At 41.0% G+C, this 12308-nt stretch overlaps 1 protein-coding gene and 1 non-coding gene across 2 annotated transcripts; one reads left to right on the top strand and one right to left on the bottom strand.

The window, feature by feature from the left end:
* Window positions 1–5649: 5649 nt before the first annotated feature.
* Window positions 5650–8188, bottom strand: LOC104590648 (uncharacterized). Its single transcript, XM_010249369.1, has 3 exons — window positions 7627–8188; window positions 5892–6008; window positions 5650–5711 (listed from the first exon to the last, which is right to left on the bottom strand). The coding sequence occupies exons 1-3, from the start codon at window positions 8186–8188 to the stop codon at window positions 5650–5652; spliced, it is 741 nt and encodes a 246-aa protein (XP_010247671.1).
* A 2404-nt stretch (window positions 8189–10592) lies between these two features.
* On the top strand, window positions 10593–10699 carry LOC148791020 (small nucleolar RNA R71). The gene has a single exon (XR_016078049.1). It is a non-coding gene; the product is annotated as a small nucleolar RNA R71 (small nucleolar RNA).
* Window positions 10700–12308: the final 1609 nt, after the last annotated feature.

Genomic DNA, 12308 nt, shown 5'->3' with positions numbered 1-12308 from the left:
CAATGGTCGTGAACTTTCTGCCCCTTGGACATCTGAGCGGTCATGAACATTTTCAGGACCTTCTGCCGAGTAGAACGGTTCTGCTCTTCATACATTGTTTTCAGACTATCCAATATGTCCTTAGCGAGTTCGATCTGATCGAACTGCCTCTGTATTGAGTTGTCCAAAGAAGCAACGACATAGCAGCGGGCTAGGGAGTTTTTATCCTTCCATTCTTGGAATTCTCTCCTACGGGCTTCAGAAGTCCGATCACTCGGATGTTCTAGGGTAGGAGACTTGACTACCTTGTCCAGTTTTTCAGATGTTAAAACCAGCATTAGGTTACGGTACCAGTCGGCATAGTTTGGGCCCTTAAGCTTGTTGTCGTCAAGAAGCTTTGCAAATTGTCCGCTTGCCATTTTCTGATAAAACAGCAAATATCAGTCCACAACCTTATTTGATTCATGTTCAAGTCATAGATATGGATTTTAATCTATGCTCCATTCCCAATTTTTTTCATCTCTAAGTTTTCCCTCCTACTTAGGGACGGAGACAGCGACTTGTCTCTGGAAATGTGGGAAACCACATAGGGTGCATGGAGCTAACTGTTTCAGCTGCAAAACCCCGCCACCTTTCTGTGAAGGATCACATCCACTCATCATATGAGTTTTCCCTTTGGCCTCTACCAGACAAGGTTCAGAGCCGTTTTCAGGTAAACCTTTCTGTCCAGTGAGTGCTTACCCATCATATTCGTCAATGCCAAGGTACCGTGAGAGAGTTCCCATTTTCTGATGAAGCCCCACCCACATCGGTCTATGACGCCCTATCATCTTATGAAACACTTAGACAAGCCCAACAGCAAATGGATAGCCCATTTTCTAGTGCGTTTCCTCATTACTGAAGGACCCATCCTCATGCTAATGATGGAAGGCCTTTAGAGAGTTCATCATATGAATCTCCCTATCACATGCACTCATATTTACTGGAGGGAACAAGAATTACGCCCTAGTTTATTTTAGGTCAAACCAGAGTGGCTCCCACTGACTTTCATAAAGCCAGATTTCGGTGGGCCTAAATCGGCTAGGGTTCCGCACGTAACCTGTTCAGGAGGTGTGGGGCCCACCATTGAGGGAGGTCATCAAATGACCAGTAGGGACACCATGGCAACGATGTGCATTCAGCCATGGTGTGCGCAAGAGCCACTATCGAATCTGCATGGGCCTAGCACTTATGGTCCATGAACGTAGCACATCACACACATCCATACCCCACATGCAGGGAGGAATTGATCCAATCAATTAATTATCTGTAATAGCCGATTTGAAGCCCATTTTAATTCATAATATTAACAGTTAACATCATCTAGGTATATGGGCTGAATCAGGGTTACCCAGTTCGGCCCATATAGCTTGTTCCTTTAAAGTGGGCTTTTGGCAATTTTAACAGTTTAAAACTGGGCCTTACAGGTTGGGCCGAATTAACCATTTAATTAAATATCAATCCTTAGGCCCATTTGTGGGAAAATTAGGGCTGACTTTCAGCCTTGAATAAACCCTAGATTCGGTCCAAACAATTTGAACCAATCTTGGTTCGAATGGGTCTAGGGTTTGATCTTTAATTAAATCTTTAATTCAAGAAAATAATCTGAAATTAAAGAACTGATTAAAGAAAACAAGAATCAGTTAATCCAGGGTTGTCTGTACAATCCATCCTGCAAAACAGAGGTTAGATCACAGAATGCAGTTTCATAAACTGCAAATCGCAGGTAGCGAATGTCCCATCTGCGAAATCTCCTTCCTTGCACCGCCATCTTCGATCCAAAAATAAATTAAATAGAAAACCTAATTTCTATTAAAATTACATCAGATCGAATACCTAATACATTGATTCTAAAAATAAAAAAAATTATTTACAAACCAAATGTAATGAATAAATCAAGAAACTGCAAATCTTGCAGGTTCCCTGCGCAAACCAAGAATTCGATCTCCTCTTGTACGAACAGCCCATAAATCAAGAAAATCATAAAGAACTATTCTAAACGACAATCAGATTTATATAAAATTAATTTCAGATTATTCGCCCAATAATTTTGGGAATAAATTTCCCAAAACCCATATCTGCGCAAATCGGGTAGAACACCTTCTGCCCATTTGCGCAGGTTCAGATCTGAATTAAATTGATTCAAGATTTGAACCATGGCTCTGATACCACTGAAGGGATGGGATATCCATCACATGGACGCCCAAATCTTGCAGAATAGATAGGGCGAATTTCAAAGATTTTCTCCCATCTTTGCAGGGATCGAATTCCCTATTTCAGAAAACATATTTTCAAGGATCAATCTTGAATCAAGAACCAAATCAGATCTGAACCAAAAGAAGTAGGAGGGAGGATATACCTAATACAGAGAATCAATATCTCCCAATGGAGGTGTTCACACCCAAGGAAGGATCCAAAATCTGCTCCCACTGAAGATGGCGCAGTGAAGGATGGAGCAGAATCAGCAACGTTCTTCCAAAAGAACTTGACCCTTCGCAAGAATCAACTGGATGGCTTGTGGGTACAGCTCCAACCAATCTTTTCCCAAAAGATTGGAATCAAGATCAAATCTTGATTTTTCCCAAGAACTGGAGATCGAACTAAAGGGAATGGCAATGACAGGAAGGAGGCGGCAGGAGAGAATTCATAGTATGTAGGAAAATTCTCTCTTTCTGTGAATTCTTTGCTCTGAAGAGAATTGAACCTCAATCACACAAAACTATATTCGCCCCTTTCTTCTTTCATAATCTTAAAGGGATCAGCTCCTAATCAGATTAGGAGTTGCTAATCCAAATCATATTTGGGTTAGAAGTCCCTTTAAGTGATAAGTGATAATCCTTATCTTATTTGCAGATCAGATCAGCCATCTCCTAATCTAATTAGGAGGTTTCCATATCTAAATCACATTTAGATCTTGGACTCTCTAAGTGGATAGGGTCTAAGCCCAATCCCATTAGCTGATCCACTTCAGAATTCGCCCCCCTTTTAATTGACTGATCAAATCAGCCCAGTTCGAAATGGGCTTAAGGCCCATTTAAGGTTACGTACTCAATTAGCCTTCCAAACTGCTGCCCAGTTGGACTTCCTTGTATGGCGTGGGACCCAAACATTGATCTACACATCAGCCACATGGGTTTAGCCCAGCCTTTGTTACAAGGCCTGGCCAAATACACTGTTATGGACAGTGCATCCCCTGAATCCCATCTTATGGGCTCTATGGGCCCAACACTTATCCTAAGTGGCCCTTGGGCCAAGCCACCTTGTAACACCCAAGGACTGTGGGCAGATGCAAGATTAGCCCATCAGGTATTATCCTCAATGGTCTTACACTTAACCTCTCAGCCCATAATGATCATACACTGCCCGACAAGAGAGGACCTCTCCCTCAGCTGCAAGGAACAGTGTTGCACTCTCTACTTATATGGATCCTGGGAATTAAAACCTTTTGCAAACATTTTAGAAACCATAATATATACTTTTATATCTCATATAAAATATACTTTGCAAAAACAAATCTCAACGGTTGAAATCGGCTGCCGGCAGTCTTGGTTTCCATTAGAGAGAGTGCATCCCCGATCATTACCTTTGTCCGACAAAGGGGCTGATCCTTTCACTATGATCACCCACTCAGATGAATTCTCGGATTGTCCCAACATACCCAGGTTTTGACCCTTGCTAAGGATCTCACTGATTGGTACATCAAAGACAGCCTAATCCGACATCTAGTGTAGTATCATAATCGAGTCTAGGGGTTAGGTGTAACTTTCCAGTTTTGCCCATCTATCTCCAAGGTACAGGGCAATACTGGAAATCTGGTCCGGTTCAAAGGTTCTATTAATCCTACACTATATGTGCCTAGGGTCTCACCCTGGTAGCTGAGATAGGCCACCCCAACCGACTTGGTGGCACTATAGTGTCAGCCTTGTCAAGATAGGTCTCCCCAGACCGATCCACTGGCTATGAACATTCTAAACTAACACGAGTCTCATTAAGTGTCCAGTTTAAGGGTATTACACAGAAACATACCAAGGGAACATGAATCAAATATGCACTTTTATAAATTCATAAAGTACATCATTCTTGATTGAAGCTAAGGGCATACAAAACTGTCTAACATTGAGTATGGTATGACATTGATAGATGCACCTAAATCTAGCGTGGCATGCTCAATTCTTTTCTTGCCAATCACGCAAGGTAAAGTAAACATACCTGGATCAGCACGCTTTTCTGGCAGGGTTCTCTTGATGACAACTAACACGTTCTCCCCAACCTTTACCTTCTCATCACCTCTCAGCTTCCTTTTGTTAGTGCACAACTCCTTCAGAAATTTCGCATATTTTGGGTTTGCTTAATGGCATCTAACAAGGGAATATTTATCTCCACCTTTTTAAAGGTCTCGAAGACTTTTTGCTTGTATTCTTCTTTCTTAGATTTTTTCAACCTACTAGGAAAATGTGGCACAATGGCATTAGAAATCATAGATAGAGGGGAATCAGATTTTACCTTATGGGAACTCTCATGTGATTCTTGTTCCTCCTCTTCTTTCTACTCTTTATCCACTTTCCTTGGTGAAGTAGGTTGTGACTGCAATTCCTTTCCACTTCTCAACACCACTGTACTCGCATTCTCCTTGGGATTGACCACCGTCTGTGATGGTAGTTTTCCAGAGTTTTGCACCTCCAACTTGCTAATAGAAGTAGTAAGTTGACTGATTTGGTTCCCTAAGTTCTAGATGTTGGCCCTTGTTTCTTATTGGAATTGCTGAGTGTTAGTCGCTAGAGCCTTAACTATCTCATCTAAAGACATACCTGAACTTGAGGGTTGATTTTGAGCTTGGGTAGGTGCTGGAATTGGAGGTTGTCTGTTGAAAGCTTGAGGCTGGAATCTCTGTGGCCCTCCTTGATTTCCGTAGCTCAGATTGAGATGATTCCTCCACCCAGGATTGTAATAGTTAGAATAGGGATCATACTTGCGTTGAGGTTGGCCCGGAAATCCTCCTACGGCGTTTACTTGATGCATCGAACCATCTTGTAATGATGGGCACATATCCGTAGGATGCCTAAGAATCGAGCATATGCCACTAACCTTAGCTGCTTGTAATTGCCCTACAACCAATTGACGAACCAAAGAAGTTTGATCAGAAATTTGACTTTCCATATTAGAATGGCTTACCTCATTAACACGTCTGGTAGCTCCTTCTGTTCTTGCTCCAAATTGTTGGGAGTTTTCGGCCATGTTGGAAATCAATTCCCTAGCCGCCTCAGGTGTTTTGTTGACCAAGGCTCCTCCACTAGCTGCATCTACCATACTTCTATCCATAGGTTGGAGTCATTCGTAGAAGTATTGGATTAAGAGCTGCTCAGGTATTTGGTGGTGTGGACAGCTAGCACAGAGTTGTTTAAACCTTTCCCAATACTCGTATAATGTCTCACCACTAAACTGCCTTACCCCACAAATCTCTTTTCTAATATTTGTAGCTCGTGATGTTGGGAAATATTTATCTAAAAACATCATATTCATATCATCCCATGTACGTATTGAACCAGGGGGAAGAATGTATAACCAGTCCTTTGCTTTATCTCATAAAGTAAAAGGAAAAGCTATCAGTTTTACCTGATCCTCAGTCATACCCTATGGTTTCATGCTTGAAGAGACAACATGGAACTCTTTAAGATGCTTGTGAGGGTCCTCACCTGGAAAACCATGAAAAACAGGAAGTAGTTGAATCAAACCTGATTTAAGTTCAAAAGCTACCTCGAGAGTGGGATATATTATGCACAAAGGCTGTTGATTCATGATTGGTGCAGCTAACTCCCTTAGTGTTCTTTCTCAATCAGCCATCCTTTCTTCCTCTTCGAAAATGGGTCTATCACCAGTTGTCAAGTCAATATCAGAATTCACCCTTGGAGGTGAACGACCCTTCCTTTGCTTAGCCTCCCTTCTCAAATGACGGGTTGTCCTCTCAATTTTAGGAATATATTCTAGTTCACCTTTTTGAGAAGAACGAGTCATAAAACAAAAAATGTTAACACAAACAGAAGGCAAGAAGCTAAGAAATTAAATTAGCTCCCTGGCAGCGGTGCCAAAATTTTGACGGGTTGTCGAAGCCCTCAAAATTAATTCTAGTCCCACCTTATTATAAACTTGTAGTAACAGTGGTACCAGGTTGAATCCCACAGGGAGCCAGTAATTAATTTCTCAGCCGAATGAGCAATATAAAGAGTGGGAAATTCGAATAGTTAAATTTCTAAAATAACTGAAGAGCAAATAAAAATTAACAAGGAATATTCAGTCTTACCAACTCTGATCCAAGGGTTCGAATTTAGTCAATTGGTCATCGATCATAGGAAAAAAAAATCAGCAGTCTTGCAATTCAAGAATTTAACCTTCGGATTTATTAGGATAGTCATAATAAACCTCGTGTTTTCCTAATTTAGTTGACCAAACACAGCATTTGATCAACACTTATCATTGACCGACTGGGCAGGATAGCGTTCCATATCAATTAATGATAGCAATAACCTCCGTGAAAACAGTTAAACCAAAATAAAAATAATTGAGATAGCTACAATTATCAAATCTTGTTTTGTTGATTCCCTTTAGGTAAAAACATGCCAATACATTGGTCAAAGGCTGTCATGAACAATTAATCCAAAAATATATTAACCTAATTGCTACTTGTACCACTATTCGTGACAATTACAGATCATCGAATTATGGATAGCAGTAGGAAGATCAACATTAATTAATTTGTCAGACTAATCAACATTAACTTCCATAAGAACATGCACAAGAATCAATGAATACTTGAATTAAAATCAAGAAATTAAATTAAACACATAACCTCACGATGACACAATCGAATCAACAATTCCCCTTGAATTAGAAAAGAAAAGCTCAGCCGCTCATGGTTGTCGACTCCTTCTTACTTTGCTTCCAAGATGGATGGACTGATTGACTCCCTGAAGCTAGTCCACCCCCCCTTTATATAGATTTAGGAGGAGGGCTGTTTTCCAACTCCCTTTAGGAGATTATCCTCGAAAATAGAAAGTCCTAATCAGTTTTGATCTAATCCTTTCCTATCTCTTATCTAGTAATCTCAATCTTCTTATCCTTCTAGAATTACATTTGAATTTTAAATCTGATGAGACTCTTCTTATCTTTCTTGGGATTACATTCAAAATTTAAATCTGATGAGACTCTTTATTCTTGAATTCGAGTTGGGCTTCTTTAATAAATTGGGCTGCTACAAGGCTTTTCTGCGAATTGGGCTTCAGCTGTGAACTGGGCTTTACTATGAATTTTCTCCAACTTTGGGCCTGATATTCACCTCGATGCAGACCTAATCTATCAAAACCTAGAAAATGAAAGTTGTGAAGTTCTCCCTTATCTTTCCGGTGCATCTTGAATCATCCCAATCAGAGTCCGGATTTGAGAGTTATACCCAGATTACTGAATGGTGCTGAAATTGTGCAAAATCGTCCGATTAGCCTTGTTTTCCTCCTGTCGCCTTCTTGTTTGCCCTGAATCGAAATACAAGAGTAATGAGTTCAATTAAGTGCTAATTTAATATAAAAGAATGAATATTTGGGGATAAAAATATGATACTTTTTATTCCCATCAAATCATCACTAGAAGATGCATGTTTCATTGCATCAGACATTTTAAAAGTTACTTCCTCATCCTGAATCCTAAGGCTGAGTTGTCCTTGTTGGACATCAACCGTTGCCTTTCCCGTAGCTAGGAAAGGTTGCCCTAGGATAAGTGGGACATCAACGTCCTCTTCCATGTCTAGAACTATGAAATCCACAGGAAAAATGAATTTGCCAACTTTAACAAGTACATCTTCTATGATTCCCCTAGGATGCTTGATGGACCTATCAGCTAACTGTAATGCAACTCTAGTGGGTTGGAGTTCACCCAACCCTAATTTCTTAAAAACCAAATATGGCATCAAATTTATACTAGCTCCTAGATCACACAATGCCTTATTAATTTTCAAATTTCCTATAGTGCAAGGAATAGTGAAACTTCCTAGATCTTTCAGTTTCTGAGGCAACTTGTTGAGGAGGATTGCTGAGCATTCTTCATTCAGTGCAACTGTAGCCACGTCTCCCAGTTTCCTTTTGTTTGCCAATATCTCCTTCAGGAACTTTGCATAGAGTGGCATCTAGGCTAAAGCATCAGCAAAAGGAATGTTAATATGTAAACTCTTAAAAATTTCAAGAAACTTACCGAATTCCTTTTCCAGTTTGTCTTGCTTTAGCCTACTCGGAAATGGAACTTGCGGCTGTTGACTTTTCTCTTTCTTTGAATCAGATTGCTTTTCCTCCTTTTCGGTTTCTAGGGTTGCACCCTACTTGCCTTCTTCTCCACCTCTTGTAGCTCCTTACCACTCCTCAAAGTAATGGCTTGCACCTACTCTCTTGGATTGGCTTCGGTATTGCTGGGTAAGGTGCCTGGTACTCTAGCAGATATCATCTGTGCGAACTGCCCCACTTGAGTCTCCAAGTTCTTGATCGATGCTTCTTGGTTCTGAAATCTCGTTTCAGCACTTGCTATGAACTTGGTCATCAGCTCCTCTAGATTAGATTTCTTTTTCGGATGATTGAAATTTTGGGGAAAGGGTTTCACCGCATTTTGATTTTGCCAAGACAGATTCGAGTGGTTCCTCCATCCGGGATTAAATGCACAAGGGTACTGATTGCCATGCTACCTTTGCAAATTACCAACAAAGTTTACCTGTTCAGGGGACTGCATGAACTAATTTCCAATTTGACATTCAGTGCTGATATGACCTCCCCTACACCATTCACAAGCTATGGTCTGAACATGCATGGCTGCCATCTGCATTTCATCTATCTTCTTGATGAGGGCACCGATTTGTGTAGATAGTGCTGTATATGTGTCTACATTATGAAGTCTGGGCTGTCTCCTAACTTGGGCTCTCTCGGAATGCCACTGATAGTTGTTTACAGCCATCTCCTCAATGAGTGCATGGGCAACTTCAGGGGTCTTTGATGAGAATAAGAATTATCATATTTTTATCCCTAAATATTCAGTTTTTTATACTTAATTAGTACTTAATTGGACTCATTATTCTTGTATTTCGATTTAGGGCACGAAAGAAGGCGTCAGGAGAAAAACAAGGCTAATCAGGTAATTTTGCACAGTTTCGGCGCCGCGTAATAATCTGGGCATAACTCTACCATCTGGACTCCGATTGAGATGATTCAAAATGAATTGGAAAGATAAGGAAGAACTATACAACTTTCATGTTTTGAGTTTTGACAGATTCGGACTACATCAAGATCAAAATCGGGCCCGAAGTCTAAGCAAATTTGTAGAGAAGCCCAGTTCGCAGAGAAGCCTTGCAACGACCCAATTCGTTAAAGAAGCCCAATACGAATGCAAGAATAAAGAGTCCTATCAGATTTAATTTTCTGATGTAATTCTAGAAAGATAAAGGAGATTGAGATTACTAGATAAGAGATAAGGATAGGATTAGATTAGGACTTTCTATTTTTGAGGAAGAACTCCAAGAAGGAGTTGGAAACAACCCCTCCTCCTAAAGCTATATAAAGGGTGGGGGGGGGGGGACTAGCACTAGGCATCAATCAATCTGGGGAGCAATCAAAAGTCCTCCAAGAGAGCTTTAGCTTTCAAGGAAGCAGTCAGCAACCTAGGAGGAGAAGAAGGCGGTGGCAAGGAGAAGACAAGCTCATCGATCTCAACTTCAAGGGTGACATCATGAGTTCTTTCTTATACCTTGTTGGTTTAATCTTCTTTATCATGAACTAGTTTATTTATAGCTGGGGCTATGGAAAGCCTAACCACAACCATGGATTGATTTTTATTTAATTCAACCAAGCTATTTTTATTTTCATATTGTCTATGAGTTATTATGCATAATGCAATTAGGAGCTCGGCCACCTCTTAGTTGATTTGGTTTATGTGAATGAACCAGAAGGGGAATTCATATAATAGGAATGATATATAGGAATATATATACATGATTCATCTGATGATACAGGTTTTTCATAGAACTTAATGCACTTTCTATCTCGAGAACTCTAATCGAGGAATCGAAGGGTTACTTGATAGAAGTAGGTTTGATATATCCTGGAAGGGAATATTAAATAAATTAGGAAAAACTTCAGCTTATTAAAATAGTAAATTATCTTGGTTAATTTAATAAATTGATGTTCATTGGAAAGGTTAGGTGGACTAATAGTCCTGGCACTTTCAGTTAAATCGTTGCATGTCCAGTCATTGATTGCCTTTGTTTTTATCTCTTTTCTTTTTCTATCTTTAATTTTTAGTAGTTCCTATTGTTAGATCCAAAATTTGATTGTCCAAAAAATTGAGGGAAGCTATAGTTCTAATACTTACATTGTAAAATCCTCATGGGAACGATATCTTTATACTACTTGATAACTAGTACACTTGCTAGGGTTATATAATTATAGCTATCAGTCTTGTTATTGATGGATCCCCCAGCTACAGCGTCCATGATAGTCTTATTTGCTTCGGTCAACCCATTATAAAATGTTTGAACTTGCAGCCATACGGGAAGTCCATGATGAGGGATCTTCCTTAGTAATTCTTTGTAACGCTCCCATGATTCATACAATGATTCCCCGTCCTACTGATAGAAGGTGGTGATATCATTCCTCATCTTTGCTGTCTTGGACGGAGGGAAATACTTGGATAGGAAACGGCTAGCCATTTCATCCCAAGTAGCAATCGATCCAGCTAGTAAAGAATTCAGCCAAGTCTTAGTCTTGTCCTTCAATGAAAACGGAAACAATCGGAGCCTCACCGCATCATCACTAACCCCATTGTGCTTGAATGTGTCACATATTTCCAAGAAGTTGGCGATGTGAGAGTTCGGATCTTCATGAGCCAAGCCGCATAACTAAACTGTTAAATCATCTGAATTATTGCTGGTTTGATCTCGAAGTTGTTGGCAGCAATTGCTGGTCTCACAATGCTCGAGGCAGCCCCGGTGAGGGTTGGTTTGGCATAATCCATCATGGTCCTTGGTTCGGCCATCTCCTCACTTTCAGCTCTCATTTGATTAGAAACTCTAAGGCGGCGACAAAGAGTTCTTTCAATCTCGGGATCGTAGGTGATGCTCTCTGATGGAGGGTGAATTGACCTGACCTCCTAAGCAGGCGACATGTGGACATGACTCAGCATAAGCAACAGCTCAGCATGACAGTCTGGTTACAACCCGGTGTAATGAGCTCGCTGAAACCCTCGCGGGTCAGCTCGCTACATAAACAACTCGCTGCGGAACAGCTCGCTACAAAGCGAGCTCAAGCTCACTAGTGTGCTAGACGAGGAACACTCCAAGCTCTTTCAGCTCGTGAGCTTGGACAATTAGCTCGCTCCAACCCTTTGGTAAGGCCGCCTCGAAGGCCTCAGGTGGAATCACCTCGGGACGCCCCAGCAGCTCGCTACAATGTAGCTCGTTATTAAGCGATGCGGCATCCTCAGGAAGCTTCTTATCTGACAAGACCGTACCCGTCAAACTGCAGCACTGGCGAATAACGGCTGCGATAGAGGGCCAGTGGCGGCTATGCCTGATTTGATAGAACAACCAGTATTTATGGACCCCGATTTCCAAGGGGTAGGGATAATTGAACTGATCTAGTGCTATCTGCACTCTCAGCTCTCTTTGCATTTCCTATAGCTCTCAGAGTTCTAACTTAAGCATCGGAGTATTCCCACCGGGCGAGCTCCTCGGGAATCCTTCACCTTTCTCTTATCAGGTACCGTCCGTCGCCAGTTAGGAGCTAGGCGTCCGCCAGTTAGGAGTGCCCGGATCTCGCTGCATCATTTGGTGCCGCCTGTGGGAATCACTTCAAAAATCCTTCCTCCAAACTCTGCAACTTTTAGTAAGACTTCAGCATCCATGGCTTCCTCTAGCCATGCCGGACGAGGTGCCGACCAGAACGTTTCTGGGGAGCGACTAACGGGTTGTTGAAGCCCTCAAAATTAATACTAGTCCCACAATAAAATATTTGTAGGAAAAGTGGTACTAGGTCGAATCCCACAGGGAGCTAACAGTAATCTCTTAGCCGAATGGATAAAGTAATTGAGTGGGAAAATAACTAAAATTTAAAAGAATAAGAAAGCAATAACAAACTAAACAAATAAGAGAAAATCAGTCTTACAGAATTCTGGTTCAGGGGTTCGGGTTTAATCGATTGGCCATCGATCCTAGGTAAATTTCAGCATTCTTGCCATTCAAGCATTTAACCTTAGATTTATTAGGATAGCCA

Source organism: Nelumbo nucifera, chromosome 6, assembly GCF_055504915.1.
Source record: "Nelumbo nucifera cultivar China Antique chromosome 6, China Antique-T2T, whole genome shotgun sequence".
NCBI lineage: Eukaryota > Viridiplantae > Streptophyta > Magnoliopsida > Proteales > Nelumbonaceae > Nelumbo > Nelumbo nucifera.
Note: the sequence above shows the minus strand (reverse complement) of the source record. Positions and strands in the feature narration are given on the sequence as shown.